Below are 20,000 nucleotides of genomic sequence, written 5' to 3'. Positions count from 1 at the left end.
TTCTCCTTCTCCTCCTTCTCCTTCTCCTTCTCCTCCTTCTCCTTCTTCTCCTTCTCCTTCTTCTCTTTCTCCTTCTCCTTCTCCTTCTTCTCCTTCTCTTTCTCCTTCTCTTTCTCCTCCTTCTTCTCCTTCTCTTTCTTCTCTTTCTTCTCCTTCTTCTCCTTCTCCTTCTCCTTCTCCTTCTTCTCCTTCTCCTTCTCCTTCTCTTTCTCCTCCTTCTCCTTCTTCTCCTTCTCCTTCTTCTCCTTCTCCTTCTCCTTCTCTTTCTCCTCCTTCTCCTTCTTCTCCTTCTCTTTCTTCTCCTTCTCCTCCTTCTCCTTCTTCTTCTCCTCCTTCTCCTTCTCCTTCTCCTTCTCCTTCTCCTTCTCCTTCTTCTTCTACTACTCCTCCTTCTTCTTCTTCTTCTCCTTCTCCTTCTTCTTCTCCTTCTTCTTCTCCTCCTTCTTCTCCTTCTCCTCATTCTCCTCCTTCTCCTTCTCCTTCTTCTTCTCCTTCTCCTTCTCCTCCTTCTTCTCCTCCTTCTCCTTCTCCTTCTTCTTCTCCTTCTCCTTCTCCTCCTTCTCCTTCTCCTTCTTCTCCTTCTTCTCCTTCTCCTTCTTCTTCTCCTCCTTCTTCTCCTTCTTCTCCTCCTTCTCCTTCTCCTCCTCCTTCTTCTCCTTCTTCTCTTTCTCCTCCTTCTCCTTCTTCTCCTTCTTCTTCTCCTCCTTCTCCTTCTCCTTCTTCTTGGTTTCAATTGTATTGGTTTTAATGGTTTCAATGTTTTTAATGGTGTTGATGGTTTAATATTGGTTTTGATGAATTTTAAATGTGTATAATAATTTGTAAATGTGTTTGATGGTTTTTAAATGTTTTTAAAGGTTGTGATGGTTTTATTGGTTTTCATCATTTTTAATTGGGTTTGATGGTTGTCTAAGTTTCAATGATTTTAAATAGTTTTAATGGTTTTTAAATGGTTTTGGTGGTTTTAAAATGTTTTGAATGGTTTTTAAATGGCTTTAATGGTTTTGATTGTTTTATTGGTTTTCATGATTTTTAAATGGTGTTAATAATTTTTAAATGGGTTTGATGGTTGTATAAGTTTCAATGATTTTAAATAGTTTTAATGGTTTTTAAATGTTTTTGATGGTTTCTAAAAGTTTTGGATGGTTTTAATGGTTTTGGTTGTTTTATTGGTTTCCATGATTTGGTTTTAGTAGTTTTGAAGTGGTTTTGAGGGTTTTAGTAGTTTTGAAGTGATTTTGAGGGTTTTAGTAGTTTTGAAGTGATTTTGAGGGTTTTAGTAGTTTTGAAGTGGTTTTGAGGGTTTTAGTAGTTTTGAAGTGGTTTTGAGGGTTTTAGTAGTTTTGAAGTGGTTTTGAGGGTTTTAGTAGTTTTGAAGTTGTTTTGAGGGTTTTAGTAGTTTTGAAGTGGTTTTGAGGGTTTTAGTAGTTTTGAAGTGATTTTGAGGGTTTTAGTAGTTTTGAAGTGGTTTTGAGGGTTTTAGTAGTTTTGAAGTGGTTTTGAGGGTTTTAGTAATTTTGAAGTGGTTTTGAGGGTTTTAATAGTTTTGAAGTGGTTTTGAGGGTTTTAGTAGTTTTGAAGTGGTTTTGAGGGTTTTAGTAGTTTTGAAGTGGTTTTGAGGGTTTTAGTAGTTTTGAAGTGGTTTTGAGGGTTTTAGTAGTTTTTAAGTGGTTTTGAGGGTTTTAGTAGTTTTGAAGTGGTTTGAGGGTTTTAGTAGTTTTGAAGTGGTTTTGAGGGTTTTAGTAGTTTTGAAGTGGTTTGAGGGTTTTAGTAGTTTTGAAGTGGTTTTGAGGGTTTTAGTAGTTTTGAAGTGGTTTTGAGGGTTTTAGTAGTTTTGAAGTGGTTTTGAGGGTTTTAGTAGTTTTGAAGTGATTTTGAGGGTTTTAATAGTTTTGAAGTGGTTTTGAGGGTTTTAATAGTTTTGAAGTGGTTTTGAGGGTTTTAGTAGTTTTGAAGTGGTTTTGAGGGTTTTAGTAGTTTTGAAGTGGTTTTGAGGGTTTTAGTAGTTTTGAAGTGGTTTTGAGGGTTTGAATGGTTTTGATGGCGACTTGCTGGCGGTGGGCCATTGTTGTGTGCTGTTGCTACGGCGACGCAGCCGGCTGACTTGAGTGGTTTCCTCCCAGCAGAGCCAACCCCTGAAGTCCTTGCGTAGGCTCCTACATCTGTCGCCTTCCTCGCCAAACCAAGGAGCGGGTCCTCCTCCGCCTCCTCCTCCGGACCTGCGCTTCCCGCCCCCTCCCCCCGGCGCCCCCCAGTCCTCCTCCAAGGCCCCGTACCCCGAGGTCAGAGGGCACGCGGTGAGCACTTCCTCTCAGGCCAAAGGTCGCCAGGCCCAGCTGGAGTCGGCCTGGCACGTGTCGGCGCTGCAGCGGGCAGACGGCGTTCAGTTGACGGCCGAGCAGCTGGGCATGAACGGACCCGCCTTCACTCGTGCCTCACGCGGCAGGATGCCCAACCTCAATGACCTGAAGGAGACCGCCCTCTAAACCTTCACAATAAAAGCATTTGCCTGATCCCACTTTAGTTCCACATCTTGTAGAAGAACTTTCAGGTGATGCTGCCATCTTCTGGTCACGCCACACAATCTTTCATATGAAAAGGATTTCCTCCAAGGATATAAGCTATAAATGTACCTGGGCTTTATGGAAATATGATGATAATTATTATTATTATTACCAGAGCTTTACTTTGACACACACACAGTAGATATTTAAGACTATTTCTCACATATGTATTTCTTTTGTCTTTCATAAAATCATTGTAATAACATTCACAACTCATGATATTATTCAAAAATCATCAGGGCATTCAAAAATCATTACAATATTGTTTCAAAATGATCTTCATAACATTCAAAAATCATTAAAATAACGTTCAAAAATCATTATATTATTCAAAAATCATCATAACAATCATTATAATGTTATTCAAAAATCATCTTCATAACATTCAAGAGCAGGAAGATGATTACTGTAAGAGTCCACCTTTAATATTTATTGATGCTTTGTTTGCTTTCTTTACGTTTTTGATCAGTTTACATTTACCAACAACTATCTTTTGCTTTGTTTACATTTAACAACAACTATCTTTTGCTTTGTTTACATTTACCAACAACTATCTTTTGCTTTGTTTACATTTACCAACAACTATCTTTTGCTTTGTTTACATTTACCAACAACTATCTTTTGCTTTGTTTACATTTACCAACAACTATCTTTTGCTTTGTTTACATTTACCAACAACTATCTTTTGCTTTGTTTACATTTACCAACAACTATCTTTTGCTTTGTTTACATTTACCAACAACTATCTTTTGCTTTGTTTACATTTACCAACAACTATCTTTTGCTTTGTTTACATTTACCAACAACTATCTTTTGCTTTGTTTACATTTACCAACAACTATCTTTTGCCTTGTTTACATTTACCAACAACTATCTTTTGCTTTGTTTACATTTACCAACAACTATCTTTTGCCTTGTTTACATTTACCAACAACTATCTTTTGCCTTGTTTACATTTACCAACAACTATCTTTTGCCTTGTTTACATTTACCAACAACTATCTTTTGCTTTGTTTACATTTACCAACAACTATCTTTTGCTTTGTTTACATTTACCAACAACTATCTTTTGCTTTGTTTATGTTTACCAACAACAATAGTTTGCTTGTTTACATTTATTAACAACAATCTTGTGCTTTGTTTACCAACAACAATAGTTTGCCTTGTCTCAAGTCTGACGTGAAAATGTAAACAAAAAGAATGTCTTTTATGCAACATCACACACAACAATGGATTTGTTTTTGTTTTGCTTCCAACTAAATTCGAATCTTGTGGGCGGGGCCTCCTCTGGACCGCAAGTCAGAAGCCTTGTCATTGGCCAATAGTCTGACATCTTCCTGTTGTTGCCGGAAGTAGTCCGGGGCACGTGACCATGTGACACGGACCAATAAAAAGGCTTGTAAGGTTTTGCTCAAAGGAAGCCCCGCCCATAAGACGCCATTTGCGTCATAACAGGAAAAGGATTTGATTTAACAAATTATGAATTCATTTTTTTTGGTTTGCAAATCTTTTTTAAGTCGCCCCCCGCCCCCGCCCCCCCCCCCACACACACACACACACATTGTGATCACGAATGTTTCTTCAAACTGCACTTTGTTGTTTCCTTTATTTGATGGCCACCCTGACAGGATGTGCGTAGAAATAATATCTTTACTTCTATGCTAAATCACACCCTTTCACAATAAAAGTCCACCTTTTTTCAGTCTCGTTCATGCTTGTGGCAAAGACGACATTGTCCTGATTGTTTGTCTTCATCTTTATTCCAGGAAAACAACAAAACATGTTTTCTTGTAGGAAAACAACACAGCATTAAATTACACATTTTATTAAAGGACAACATTTGGCGCCAAACTTTGGAAAAGACCTGACTGAAACACATTAAAGTACATTAAAGTACATTAAAGTACATCAAAGTACATTAAAGTACATTAAAGTACATCAAAGTACATTAAAGAACATTAAAGTACATCAAAGTTACACAAAGAAGAAGAAATATGAAGGAGCCATTTTGTTTGTGGTATTAAATCATGTTTTTGTTTTTTAAAGAGGAAGCTTTGAGAGACCTTCTTCCACAGCAACGCTGCTAACTGTTAGCTTCTTCCATAGCAACGCTGCTATCTGTTAGCTTCTTCCATAGCAACGCTGCTATCTGTTAGCTTCTTCCATAGCAACGCTGCTAACTGTTAGCTTCTTCCATAGCAACGCTGCTATTTGTTAGCTTCTTCCATAGCAACGCTGTTAACTGTTAGCTTCTTTCATAGCAACGCTGCTAACTGTTAGCTTCTTCCAAAGCAACACTGCTAACTGTTAGCTTCTTCCACAGCAACACTGCTAACTGTTAGCTTCTTCCACAGCAACGCTGCTAACTGTTAGTTTCTTCCATAGCAACGCTGCTAACTGTTAGCTTCTTTCATAGCAACGCTGCTAACTGTTAGCTTCTTCCATAGCAACGCTGCTAACTGTTAGCTTCTTTCATAGCAACGCTGCTAACTGTTAGCTTCTTCCATAGCAATGCTGCTAACTGTTAGCTTCTTTCATAGCAACGCTGCTAACTGTTAGCTTCTTCCATAGCAACGCTGCTATCTGTTAGCTTCTTCCATAGCAACGCTGCTAACTGTTAGCTTCTTTCATAGCAACGCTGCTAACTGTTAGCTTCTTCCATAGCAACGCTGCTATCTGTTAGCTTCTTCCATAGCAACGCTGTTAACTGTTAGCTTCTTTCATAGCAACGCTGCTAACTGTTAGCTTCTTCCATAGCAACGCTGCTAACTGCTAGCTTCTTCCACAGCAACGCTGTAAACTGTTAGCTTCTTCCATAGCAACGCTGCTAACTGTTAGCTTCTTTCATAGCAACGCTGCTAACTGTTAGCTTCTTTCATAGCAACGCTGCTAACTGTTAGCTTCTTCCATAGCAACGCTGCTAACTGTTAGCTTCTTTCATAGCAACGCTGCTAACTGTTAGCTTCTTCCATAGCAATGCTGCTAACTGTTAGCTTCTTTCATAGCAACGCTGCTAACTGTTAGCTTCTTCCATAGCAACACTGATGATTATTAGCTTCTTCTTCTATGGCAACGCTGCTGATTATTAGCTTCTTCCATAGCAACGCTGCTAACTGTTAGCTTCTTCCATAGCAACGCTGCTGATTATTAGCTTCTTCTTCCATGGCAACGCTGCTGATTATTAGCTTCTTCTTCCATAGCAACGCTGCTGATTATTAGCTTCTTCTTCCATAGCAACGCTGCTGATTATTAGCTTCTTCTTGCATGGCAACGCTGCTGATTATTAGTTTCTTCTTGCATAGCAACGCTGCTGATTATTAGCTTCTTCTTCCATAGCAACGCTGCTGATTATTAGTTTCTTCTTGCATGGCAACGCTGCTGATTATTAGCTTCTTCTTCCATAGCAACGCTGCTGATTATTAGCTTCTTCTTGCATGGCAACGCTGCTGATTATTGCTTTGAGTTGATGCAGGTGCAGGTCAAAGGTAACAATCCTTTGACCAGCAAAGAGAAAATGAAAGCACAGATTGAAGACAATAAGAGGATGTGAGAGAAAAGGTTTGCATATCAAAGATGAAAAGGTCTTTGGAGGTAACAACACAACATTTTGCTGACACGGGTGGAAGGCTGTGTGAGGTCAAAGGTCAGAGGTCATCAGGCACACTTGTCCATGCAGAGCAGCAGCTCCATGCGCAGGGCGATGCGAGTGTGCCAGCCCAGAGGCAGAATGCGCAGGTAGCGCGCCACGATGGGCGGCCGCAGGAGGTTCTGGACCGAGGACGAGCGGTCCGAGTTCCCGTAGAAGACCTGGGGACGAGACCGGGACACATGACGTGGTCACCTTGGTCTTCTGTTGTGTGTTAGTGGGGCCCCTGGCATAAACACTCTGTGCCACTTTTAACACTCTAGAATACTCCAAAAATAATACTGGAATAAAATCAATGTTGTTATGAATTGTGGACTTCTTAAAAGCTGCAATGACTTCACGTTGGTGTTGGCTTTTTAAAGTTTTATTTGACAAAAAGCACAACAAATATAAAAACTAAGCGTTGAAAGTGAGAAAAATATACATGTATGACTTATTTTTTTACAATTTTAGTGAGATTTTTCAAAACTGTCATTTTTTTTTTTTTTAAATTATGAATTAAAATCAATGTTGTTATGAATTGTTGACTTATTAGTTGACGTCAAATTTTGGGAGTGGATAATAAATAGTTTATTTAAAATAAACAACATTTTATATGGCAAAAAAAAGCATAACACAAAAAACACAAAAAAATGATTTATTTCTTTGCAATTTTAGTGGGATTTTAATTTTTTTATATTTAATTGTTTTTATTTAAAAAAAATAAAAAAATCTATCAAAATCAATGTTCTTCTGAACCCCCCCCCCCCCTTGTCTTAACTCATTCTCTTTCTATGCCACATCAATGTGGAATGCACTCCCAACAGGTATAAAAGAAAGGGCATCTCTATCCTCCTTCAAAACCGCAATAAAAGTTCACCTCCAGGCAGCTACAACCCTAAACTAACACCCTCCCCGGATTGCTAATAATCAAATGTAAACAATCAAATGTAGATACTTTTTCTTTTTCTTATGCCTTCTGATCTCTCTCTCTCTCTCTCTCTCTCTCTCTCTCTCTCTCTCTCTCTCTTTCTCTCTCTCTATGTCCACTACTTGATGTCCATATCCTCCCCCCCCCCCTCCACACCCCTGATTGTAAATAATGTAAATAATTCAATGTGATTATCTTGTGTGATGACTGTATTATGATGATAGTATATATGATAGTATATATCTGTATCATGAATCCATTTAAGTGGACCCCGACTTAAACAAGTGTAAAAACTTATTGGGGTGTTACCATTTAGTGGTCAATTGTACGGAATATGTACTTCACTGTGCAACCTACTAATAAAAGTCTCAATCAATCAATCAATTATATACCACCCCAGCATGTTTATTATATACCACCCCAGCATGTTTATTATATACCACCCCAGCATGTTTATTATATACCACCCCAGCATGTTTATTATATACCACCCCAGCCTGTTTATTATATACCACCCCAGCATGTTTATTATATACCACCCTAGCATGTCCACTTCAAACAAACACAACCAACTGGTCTCATCATGACGGGACAGAAGCAAGACACTATTGTGTAACAATGGCCACACCCCCATGTAATGTACCCTATATATATATATATATGTAACAACCACAAACACTTCAATATAATCCCCTGAAGAGCAGGGAAACCTGCAAAACAGGCTTGTAGGGATGAAATAGCCTCTGTGTTTTTTTCCTGACCTAACGTGTATTTTGCTCTACCCCGGTATTGTATAACGGAAAAACCACAGAATGTATATATTTATATATATATACATATATGTATATGACTTCTGTTTTGTTTGATCAGCCGTTTTACTGCCGTGTTCCAGACAGCGTTTGGAAAAAATGAAGGTATGTAAATAAATATTTCTGTGTAAATAACTCATTTCACAACATGTATATATCTGCGACTTATAGTCCGGTGCGACTTACATATGGAAAAATATATATTTTTAATGGGGCTTCTATCCAGGTGCGCACCACAGTCTGTAAAGTGGTGTGTTTCTTACCCTGTTGTTGCCAGTCTGGTCCTTGTAGAAGATCCAGTTGAGTGTGTGGTCAGAGCGATACTGGACACTGTACTTGGTCACCCACTCGTCTGCGTCACAGCGACCCTGAGTGAGGATTCCTGACACCACCTTCACCTCCATCAGGTCCACCTGCAGCCACTGGTTGTTGTCCTGGAACTTGGACAGCCAAGCACATCTGGAACGGCAACATCCGTTAGCAGGAAAAATACATGCTAACTTTCTTCTGCACACATCCCAGTCAAACAGCTTGGTACTTAACTGTTAGCATGCTAACATTAGCGTAACCCCAAGTTCCTCAGTACTTGAGTAGTTTTCCCACTGAATATTCAAGTGCCTATTTGGAGGACTACTTGTGAGAGTAAAGTAACTCTAGCCGTGTTTACCCAAAGCCTTGAGTGTTGAGGCGTGCCTTGCTGGGCAGCCAGGAAGAGAACCATCCACCGTACTGGTCCTGGTTGGAACAGCTGATCTGTTCTGGACTCACTGATCCCGCCTCGAAGCCCAGAGGTTTGTGATAAGGACATTCTGGAATGACAACAAGCTTGTTTACTTTACAGCACGCAGGTCCAACTCAATCCAATCCACTTCATTTATTGAACACATTTAAACAACAAAAAGTGCTGCACAACAATATAACTCTAGGACATTTTAATGTGGCTCACCACTTCATTTTAAAGTGGCCCACCCCATAACTTCAATATGACACACCACAACATCTTATGTGATCCAACACTTCATTTTAAGGTGCTCCGCCACGTCATGTTAATGTGGCCCTTCATTTTAAGGTGGCCCGCCACTTCATTTTAAGGTGCTCCGCCACTTCATGTTAATGTGGCCCTTCATTTTAAGGTGGCCCGCCACTTCATTTTAAGGTGCTCCGCCACTTCATGTTAATGTGGCCCTTCATTTTAAGGTGGCCCGCCACTTCATTTTAAGGTGCTCCGCCACTTCATGTTAATGTGGCCCTTCATTTTAAGGTGGCCCGCCACTTCATTTTAAGGTGCTCCGCCACTTCATGTTAACGTGGCCCTTCATTTTAAGGTGGCCCGCCACTTCATTTTAAGGTGCTCCGCCACTTCATGTTAATGTGGCCCTTCATTTTAAGGTGGCCCACCACATCATTTTAACATGGCCTGCCACTTCATTTTAAATGTGGCCTGCCTCTTCATTTTAAGGTGCTCTGCCACTTCATGTTAATGTCATCCTTAATTTTAAAGTGGACCGCCACTTAATTTTAATGTGGCCCGCCTCTTCATTTTAAGGTGCTCTGCCACATCATGTTAAAGTGGCCTTTCATTTTAGGTGTCCCTTAATTTATGTGGCCTGCAAACTTAATTTTAAGGTGGCCCGCCACTTCATTTTAAAGTGGCCAGCCACAAAACTTCAATATGACACACCACCAATTTTATCCGCCACTTCATTTTAAAGTGGCCACCACTTCATGTTAATGTGGCCTGGCATATCATGGCTCGCCCCATAACTTCAATATGACACGCCACAACATTTTATGTGGTCCGCCACTTCATTTTAAAGTGGCTCTTCATTTTAAAGTGGCCCGCTAATTACTTTAAAGTGTCCCGACCCATAACTTCAATATGACACACCACAACATTTTATGTGATCCGCCACAGCATTTTAAGGTGGCCCGCCACTTTGTGTTTTAAGTGGCCTTTCATTTTAATGTGGTTCGCCCCCATAACTTCAATATGACACGCCACAACATTTTATGTGGTTCTTCATTTTAGGGTGGCCCGCCCCATAACTTCGATATGAAAAGCCACAGCATTTTAATCATGATGATGATTATTATCATTATATTAATTATCTTCACTATATATATATATATATATATATATATATATATATATATATATATATATATATATATATATATATATATATATATATATATATATATATATGTATATATATATATATATATATATATATATATATATATATATACATATGTTAGAGAATATATATAGTATGTAATATAATATGTATATAATAGTGTATGTGTATAATATATAAAAATAAAATGTGTCAATACTATGTATAAATATGAATATAATAGTGTATGTGTATGATATATATATATATATATATATATATATATATATATATATATATATATATATATATATATATATATATATATATATATATATATAAAATATGTGTGTAATATGTATATAATGTGTATATAACAGTGTATTTGTATAATATATATATATATAATATGTGTGTAATATGTATATAAATATGTATATAATAGTGTATGTGTATAATAAATATATAGATGGCTGCAGGATGACTTACAGTGTAATGTAGCGTGTGACAGATGGTCATATTTCATATTTAGCACATTGACTTCTGCTCACTCAGCTCAGTCACCAAAATAACACATGAGATGAATATTCATGAATCATTTTACAATGTTTGAAGATGATTTAGCACTTCCTGTTATAGATAACATATATTTCATAATCCTGCATTACAAACACTTCCTGTGAATATTTTCATCATGATGACGATTATTATCATGGAATATATATATATATATATATATATATATATATATATATATATATATATATATATATATATATATATATATATATATACGCTTCCGTCAGTCTACCCCAGGGCAGCTGTGGCTACGAAAGTAGCTTACCACCACCAGGTGTGAATGAATGATGGGTTTTTAACATGTAAAGCGACTTTGGGTACTTAGAAAAAGCGCTATATAAATCCCAGGTATTATTATTATTATTATATATATTCCATGATAATAATAAACATATATATATATATATATATATATATATATATATATATATATATATATATATATATATATATATATATATATATATATACATATAAGTGTTTGTATATATATATATATATATATATATATATATATATATATATATATATATATATATATATATATATATATATATATATATATATATATATATATATATTGATGATGATTATTATTATCATGGATTATATGTACAGTAAATATTTTGCGTGATGAAGTGATGTTTGGCATGAAGTCAGAAAATATGTTTTAGTTGCGCTTCTGACCTGGCATGCAGTCCACTCCACGCACTGAGGAGGAGGAGCCAATGGGGGAGGAGTCAGTGGGTGCCACGCCTCCATCACAGTCACAGTTGCAGGACTTGCTGGTCCAGGCTTCAGTTGTCTCCTCCTCCAAAAATATCATCATAAATCATCAAGGACATATCTTGGAAACTGACTTTGTTTTTCTTCCCGAAAGAGAAAAGTAACATGTGAAATATATATACAGTATATATATATATATATATATATATATATATATATATATATATATATATATATATATATATATATATATATATATATATATATATATTTTATAACTGGCAGATCAGTCGGCAGAATATTACTGTACAAATAATGACATTTGCGGAGGAAGAGACCAGAGGAGATGCAGATGAAGACACCAGAGCAGATGTGGATGAAGACACCGGAGCAGATGCGGAGAAAGAAACTGGAGGAGATGCGGAAGAAGAGACCGGAGCAGATGCAGATGAAGAGACCGGAGCAGATGCGGAAGAAGAGACCGGAGCAGATGCAGATGAAGAGACCGAAGCAGATGCGGATGAAGAAGACCGGAGAAGATGCGGAGGAAGAGACTGGAATAGATGCGGATGAAGAAGACTGGAGAAGATGCGGAGAAAGAGACTGGAGTAGATGCGGAGGAAGAGACCGGCGCAGATGCGGATGAAGACACCGGAGCAGATGCGGATGAAGAGACCGGAGCAGATGCGGATGAAGAGACCGGAGCAGATGCGGATGAAGAAGACCGGAGAAGATGCGGAGGAAGAGACTGGAATAGATGCGGATGAAGATGACTGGAGAAGATGCGGAGAAAGAGACTGGAGTAGATGCGGAGGAAGAGACCGGCGCAGATGCGGATGAAGACACCGGAGCAGATGCGGATGAAGAGACCGGAGCAGATGCGGATGAAGAGACCGGAGCAGATTCGGATGAAGACACCAGAGCAGATGCGGAGGAAGAAACTGGAGGAGATGCTGAGGAAGAGACAGGAGGAGATGCGGATGAAGACACCGGAGCAGATGAGGATGAAGAGACTGAAGGAGATGCGGAGGAAGAGACTGGAGCAGAAGCTGAGGAAGAAACAGGAGCAGATGCGGAGGAAGAGACTGGAGGAGATGCGGATAAGGAGACTGAAGAAGATGCGGAGGAAGAGACTGAGGGAGTTGCAGAAGAAGAGACAGGAGGAGATGCAGAAGAAGAGACTGAAGGAGTTGCAGAAGAAGAGACTGAAGGAGTTGCAGAAGAAGAGACCGGAGGAGATGCAGAAGAAGAGACTGGAGGAGATGCAGAAGAAGAGACCGGAGGAGATGCAGAAGAAGAGACCGGAGGAGATGCAGAAGAAGAGACCGGAGGAGATGCAGAAGAAGAGACCGGAGGAGATGCGGATAAAGAGAGTGGAGGAGATGCAGAAGAAGAGACTGAAGGAGTTGCAGAAGAAGAGACCGGAGGAGATGCAGAAGAAGAGACCGGAGGAGATGCAGAAGAAGAGACTGAAGGAGTTGCAGAAGAAGAGACCGGAGGAGATGCATAAGAAGAGACCGGAGGAGATGCAGAAGAAGAGACCGGAGGAGATGCAGAAGAAGAGACTGAAGGAGTCGCAGAAGAAGAGACCGGAGGAGATGCAGAAGAAGAGACCGGAGGAGATGCAGAAGAAGAGACCGGAGGAGATGCGGATAAAGAGAGTGGAGGAGATACGGAGCTAGCATTGAGCGTTTGGATGGATGAGTTTCATGGGTCTCTAAGAGCATGTACCGGACCCTTCGCTCACACTGGATGGATTCTAGCTCATCCGCGTGGACCGGACATTGGCCCAGCGCTAGTGGGCAGCCTAGGATGGAGTCAGCTCTCTTTGTTGCTTTGTTGGGTCCCTTCCTGTCTCTGATTTTGTGAAATAAAATGACAATCATACCTCTTGAGCGTGGCTGAAGATGACTGATCCATGTGACGATTCACATGATGCATATGATCCACATACCATCCACATGATGTCCCGGCAGATGGTCGCAGACACAATCATGCGGTGAAGCACAGATGACAGAACAAGATCAGATTTAGTCTTTGCTGCAGACAAAATGTGAAAGTCAAAGCAGGAGATGATACTTTGAGTAGACTAAATATAACATTTTGGAAATCAACAGACTAGATATGAATATTTCAATATCAGTAGAGTAGATATATTGATATCAGCAGAGTAGATATGAAATGAAGAGGTACCGTGAGTTGGCAGCAGAAGCAGCAGGTTGAGCAGCAGCTTGACAAACATCTTGCAGTCTTCTCACCAAACTCAGCACAGCAGCAGCGATGTCAACTCTGGATTACAATAATCCACAAATCACAACTGCTGCTCATCTCATTAAGCTCCTCCCACTAGGTACACACACGCACACACATGCTCAGTGCGTGTGTGTGTGTGTGTGTGTGTGTGTGTGTGTGTGTGTGTGTGTGTGTGTGTGTGCGTGCGTGTGTGTGTGTGTGTGTGTGTGTGTGTGTGTGTGTGTGTGTGTGTGTGTGTGTGTGTGTGTGTGTGTGTGTGTGTGTGTGTGCGTGCTACAATTGATGGTCAACAGTAAAGCTACAACAGTTTATGGATTTATTTAATTCAAAAGAAAAAAGTGATGATTATTATTCTGTTCTTGGATGAATAATTCATCAAATAGGAACTTTAAATATGCAGACATAGTTTCTGCACGGCCGCTGCAAGAGAGCACACGTGACATTTGTTAAGGAAAAAGAATGAAGGTTATGGCAAGCAGAAACATCTTGTTTTTTATTTGACCTATACTATGTGTACTATCTGATTATTGGAGGAATCTATAATTGATAGATCAAAATAATTGTATAACTACATAATACTAACATAACACTACACTGTCAAATCTAAACGCTATTTTAAAATCTTCATCGTGCTTCGTTATTTTTAGTCAAATGCACTTCAAAACACTTGACTTTAGTTTGAAATATGCTAACCCACAATGATCTTGGGTAAAGTGTCTTGCCCAAGGACACAACGGCAGAGACTCGGATGGCGGAAGCGGGAATCGAACCTGGAACCCTCAAGTTGCTGGCACAGCCACACTACTAACTGAGCTATGCCGCCCTGATCTGATATATTTATATCTACATCTAGTATTTATATGAACATATATGATATTTAGTTATATCTACATCTAGTATTTATATGAACATATATGATATCTAGTTATATCTACATCTAATATTTATATGAACATATATGATATCTAGTTATATCTACATCTAATATTTATATGAACATATATGATATCTAGTTATATCTACATCTAATATTTATATGAACATATATGATATCTAGTTATATCTACATCTAATATTTATATGAACATATATGATATCTAGTTATATCTACATCTAATATTTATATGAACATATATGATATCTAGTTATATCTACATCTAATATTTATATGAACATATATGATATCTAGTTATATCTACATCTAATATTTATATAAACATCTATGCTATCTACTTCCATCTACATCTAGTGTTTATATAAACATCTATGCTATCTATTTATATCTACATGGAGATACAGGGACGGCGTGGCGAAGTTGGTAGAGTGGCACTGCCAGCAATCGGAGGGTTGCTGGTTACTGGGGTTCAATCCCCACCTTCTACCTTCCTAGTCACGTCCGTGGTGTCCTTGAGCAAGACACTTCACCCTTGCTCCTGATTGCTGCTGGTTAGTGTGTGAATGTGTGTGTGAATGTGGAAATAGTGTCAAAGCTCTTTGAGTACCTTGAAGGTAGAAAAGTGCTATACAAGTATAACCCATTTATCATTTATTTATTTATTTACATCTAGTATTTATATAAACATCTATGATATCTACTTCTATCTACATCTAGTATTTATATAAACATCTATGCTATCTATTTACATCTACATCTATTATTTATGTAAACATCTGATATCTATTTATATATACATCTAGTATTTATATAAACCACTATGATATCTATTTATATCTACATCTAGTATTTATATAAACATCTATGCTATCTATTTACATCTACATCTATTATTTATGCAAACATCTGATATCTATTTGTATATACATCTAGTATTTATATAAACCATTATGATATCTATTTATATCTACATCTAGTATTTATATAAACATCTATGCTATCTATTTATATCTACAGCTAGTATTTATATAAACATCTATGCTATCTATTTATATCTACAGCTAGTATTTATATAAACATCTACGGTCATATCTAGTTATGTATCTCTACATCTAGTAGGTATATGAACATCTATGTCATATCTAGTTATGTATATATATATATATATCTAATATGTATATAAACATACATAGTCATATCTAGTTATGTATATCTATATCTAGTATGTATATAAATATCTATATCATATCTAGTTATGTATATCTATATCTAGTATGTATATAAATATCTATATCATATCTAGTTATGTATATCTACATCTAGTATGTATATAAACATCTATGTCATATCTAGTTATGTATATCTACATCTAGTATGTATATAAACATCTATGATATCTATTTATATCTACAGCTAGTATTTATATAAACATCTACGGTCATATCTAGTTATGTATATCTACATCTAGTATGTATATGAACATTTATGTCATATCTAGTTATGTATATCTACATCTAGTATGTATATGAACATCTATGTCATATCTAGTTATGTATATATATATATATATATATATATATATATATATATATATATATATCTTGTATGTATATAACTATCTATGTCATATCTAGTTATGTATATCTACATCTAGTATGTATATAAACATCTATGTCATATCTAGTTATGTATATCTACATCTAGTATGTATATAAACATATATGTCATATCTAGTTATGTATATCTACATCTAGTATGTATATAAATATATATGTCATATCTAGTTATGTATATCTACATCTAGTATGTATATGAACATCTATGTCATATCTAGTTATGTATATCTACATCTAGTATGTATATAAACATCTATGTCATATCTAGTTATGTATATCTACATCTAGTATGTATATAAACATCTATGGTCATGTCTAGTTATGTATATCTATGGCTGACGTGACCCAAAGCGGAAGTAAGAATGACACACGATCATTTTCCTAATTAGTTGCTCTATAAGGACGATATAATTTTACATGATCGATTTAAAAAAAATGTTTATGGTAAATAAATATGTTTTATTCTTGCGAGGTAAATAAAAGGATTTGTGAAAGGAAGAAAAAACAACATCTTGTGGGTAAGTCGCCATTTTTGTTTTTTTAAACATGTATTTTAGGCAGCTGAGGGAAAGTAAGAAAAGTCTTCATGAACTCCCACAAATGTGACAAAACCTCAACATTAACATTAACATTTGTCCTATGATGATAGAGGAGGACGCCGCACCATCTTTGTCGCCGCCTCCTCCTCGACGCCCTTTTTATTTTCCTTCTTCTTCTTCTTCTTCTTCTTCTTCTTCTTCTTCTTCTTCTTTCCTTCTTCTTCGTCCACTTAGTTGACTTTGGCGCCAAATAAAAAGATGTATTTCAAATCAAACATGGCGGAGAGAAAGGACGCAGCTAGCACATGGATCTGATGGCTCATAATAATAATAATAATATGTGACTGCTGGACTGTGCAGGTAGGACTACTTTATTATTATTATTATGGTTATTATGTCGAGCATGTAGAATGAGTGACGTAATTGCTTGTAATATTCCCACACGGCTTGAAAAAGTCCTCTCTAATGTTTCCATGGCAGCGAGCACTTTGCTATCAGTGCGTTTCAATCATCTTTGAAATGAAAATGTTTTTGGTTTGTATGAATTAGCAGCAGATATTAACATGGCGGCCACTCAAATGTTCATCTATGAATGACTTTGTTTGCCTGGAACTTTATTTCTGCCACACGGTCAATCAATCAATCAATCAAAGTTGACTTATATAGCCCTAAATCACGAGTGTCTCAAAGGGCTGCACAAGCCACAACGACAACCTGGGCTTAGATCCCACATCAGGGCAAGAAAAAACTTAAACCTTGTAGGGGACCACAGATGTGGGGACTATGGTTGGATCTAACATAATGTGAGAGAGTCCAGTCCATAGTGGATCTAACATAATAGTGTGAGAGTCCAGTCCATAGTGGATCTAACATAATAGTGAGAGTGCAGTCCATAGTGGATCTAACATAATAGTGAGAGTCCAGTCCATAGTGGATCTAACATAATAGTGTGAGAGTCCAGTCCATAGTGGATCTAACATAATGTGAGAGAGTCCAGTCCATAGTGGATCTAACATAATAGTGTGAGAGTCCAGTCCATAGTGGATCTAACATAATAGTGTGAGAGTCCAGTCCATAGTGGATCTAACATAATAGTGAGAGTCCAGTCCATAGTGGATCTAACATAATAGTGAGAATCCAGTCCATAGTGGATCTAACATAATAGTGTGAGAGTCCAGTCCATAGTGGATCTAACATAATAGTGTGAGAGTCCAGTCCATAGTGGATCTAACATAATAGTGAGAGTCCAGTCCATAGTGGATCTAACATAATAGTGAGAGTCCAGTCCATAGTGGATCTAACATAATAGTGAAAGTCCAGTCCATAGTGGATCTAACATAATAGTGTGAGAGTCCAGTCCATAGTGGATCTAACATAATAGTGTGAGAGTCCAGTCCATAGTGGATCTAACATAATAGTGTGAGAGTCCAGTCCATAGTGGATCTAACATAATAGTGTGAGAGTCCAGTCCATAGTGGATCTAACATAATAGTGAAAGTCCAGTCCATAGTGGATCTAACATAATAGTGTGAGAGTCCAGTCCATAGTGGATCTAACATAATAGTGTGAGAGTCCAGTCCATAGTGGATCTAACATAATAGTGTGAGAGTCCAGTCCATAGTGGATCTAACATAATAGTGAGAGTCCAGTCCATAGTGGATCTAACATAATAGTGAGAGTCCAGTCCATAGTGGATCTAACATAATAGTGAAAGTCCAGTCCATAGTGGATCTAACATAATAGTGTGAGAGTCCAGTCCATAGTGGATCTAACATAATAGTGTGAGAGTCCAGTCCATAGTGGATCTAACATAATAGTGAGAGTCCAGTCCATAGTGGATCTAACATAATAGTGTGAGAGTCCAGTCCATAGTGGATCTAACATAATAGTGTGAGAGTCCAGTCCATAGTGGATCTAACATAATAGTGAGAGTCCAGTCCATAGTGGATCTAACATAATAGTGTGAGAGTCCAGTCCATAGTGGATCTAACATAATAGTGAGAGTCCAGTCCATAGTGGATCTAACATAATAGTGAGAGTCCAGTCCATAGTGGATCTAACATAATAGTGAAAGTCCAGTCCATAGTGGATCTAACATAATAGTGTGAGAGTCCAGTCCATAGTGGATCTAACATAATAGTGTGAGAGTCCAGTCCATAGTGGATCTAACATAATAGTGAGAGTCCAGTCCATAGTTGATCTAACATAATAGTGAGAGTCCAGTCCATAGTGGATCTAACATAATAGTGTGAGAGTCCAGTCCATAGTGGATCTAAGATAATAGTGTGAGAGTCCAGTCCATAGTGGATCTAACATAATAGTGAGAGTCCAGTCCATAGTGGATCTAACATAATAGTGAAAGTCCAGTCCATAGTGGATCTAACATAATAGTGTGAGAGTCCAGTCCATAGTGGATCTAACATAACAGTGAGAGTCCAGTCCATAGTGGATCTAACATAATAGTGAGAGTCCAGTCCATAGTGGATCTAACATAATAGTGAGAGTCCAGTCCATAGTGGATCTAACATAACAGTGAGAGTCCAGTCCATAGTGGATCTAACATAATAGTGAGAGTCCAGTCCATAGTGGATCTAACATAATAGTGAGAGTCCAGTCCATAGTGGATCTAACACAATAGTGAGAGTCCAGTCCATAGTGGATCTAACATAATAGTGAGAGAGTCCAGTCCATAGTGGATCTAACATAATAGTGAGAGTCCAGTCCATAGTGGATCTAACATAATAGTGAAAGTCCAGTCCATAGTGGATCTAACATAATAGTGAGAGTCCAGTCCATAGTGGATCTAACATAATAGTGAAAGTCCAGTCCATAGTGGATCTAACATAATAGTGAGAGTCCAGTCCATAGTGGATCTAACATAATAGTGAGAGTCCAGTCCATAGTGGATCTAACATAATAGTGAGAGTCCAGTCCATAGTGGATCTAACATAATAGTGAGAGTCCAGTCCATAGTGGATCTAACATAATAGTGAGAGTCCAGTCCATAGTGGATCTAACATAATAGTGAGAGTCCAGTCCATAGTGGATCTAACATAATAGTGAGAGTCCAGTCCATAGTGGATCTAACATAATAGTGAGAGTCCAGTCCATAGTGGGGTCAGCAGGAGACCATCGTGAGTGGAGACAGGTCAGCAATGCAGAGACATCCCCAACCGATGCACAGATGAGTGGTCCACCTTGGGTCCCAACCCTGTACAGCCAGCACTTCATCTGTGGCCACCGAACTCTGTGCCCCCCCCCACCCCCCTCCTTGAAGGAGAGGGGGGCAGAGCAGAAAAGAAACGGCAGATCAACTGGTCTAAAAAGGGGGGTCTATTTAAAGGCT

General features: G+C 38.0%; 3 protein-coding genes across 17 annotated transcripts in view; 2 read left to right on the top strand and 1 right to left on the bottom strand.

The window, feature by feature from the left end:
• The window catches only part of cdkl5 (cyclin dependent kinase like 5), a 66,606-nt gene extending 62,354 nt beyond the window's left edge, over positions 1 to 4,252 (top strand). For 8 of the 9 annotated variants that reach the window (XM_062034627.1, XM_062034603.1, XM_062034618.1 and 5 more), the window contains one exon: positions 2,124 to 4,252. In XM_062034627.1, the coding sequence (XP_061890611.1) occupies positions 2,124 to 2,486 (363 nt within the window). In that variant the 3' untranslated portion in view covers positions 2,487 to 4,252. The remainder of the gene's footprint in view (positions 1 to 2,123) is intronic. The other variant, XM_062034580.1, reaches the window with a different exon arrangement.
• Positions 4,253 to 5,684: 1,432 nt separating this feature from the next.
• Positions 5,685 to 13,640, bottom strand: rs1a (retinoschisin 1a). 3 transcript variants are annotated; one of them, XM_062034733.1, is made up of 6 exons: positions 13,545 to 13,640; positions 13,240 to 13,262; positions 11,313 to 11,436; positions 8,597 to 8,738; positions 8,193 to 8,388; positions 5,685 to 6,371 (listed from the first exon to the last, which is right to left on the bottom strand). In XM_062034733.1, exons 1-6 carry the CDS (start codon positions 13,591 to 13,593, stop codon positions 6,219 to 6,221), a joined length of 687 nt encoding a protein of 228 aa, XP_061890717.1. In that variant the 5' UTR covers positions 13,594 to 13,640; the 3' UTR covers positions 5,685 to 6,218. The 3 variants fall into 3 exon arrangements, with proteins under 3 accessions (XP_061890717.1, XP_061890727.1, XP_061890711.1); XM_062034743.1 differs by having other exon boundaries at positions 11,313 to 11,433; XM_062034727.1 differs by having other exon boundaries at positions 13,240 to 13,391; positions 13,545 to 13,626.
• A 2,837-nt stretch (positions 13,641 to 16,477) lies between these two features.
• The window catches only part of ppef1 (protein phosphatase, EF-hand calcium binding domain 1), a 37,998-nt gene continuing 34,475 nt past the window's right edge, over positions 16,478 to 20,000 (top strand). For 3 of the 5 annotated variants that reach the window (XM_062034687.1, XM_062034680.1, XM_062034662.1), the window contains exons 1-2: positions 16,478 to 16,633; positions 16,889 to 17,014. The gene's annotated coding sequence lies outside the window, so the exon portion shown is untranslated. The remainder of the gene's footprint in view (positions 16,634 to 16,888; positions 17,015 to 20,000) is intronic. The other 2 variants (XM_062034704.1, XM_062034671.1) reach the window with 1 other exon arrangement.

This window comes from Entelurus aequoreus, linkage group LG02, assembly GCF_033978785.1.
Source record: "Entelurus aequoreus isolate RoL-2023_Sb linkage group LG02, RoL_Eaeq_v1.1, whole genome shotgun sequence".
In the NCBI taxonomy this organism is placed as follows: Eukaryota; Metazoa; Chordata; class Actinopteri; order Syngnathiformes; family Syngnathidae; genus Entelurus; species Entelurus aequoreus.
The sequence above is the reverse complement of the archived record's forward strand: the minus strand, read 5'-3'. Positions and strand labels throughout refer to the sequence as shown.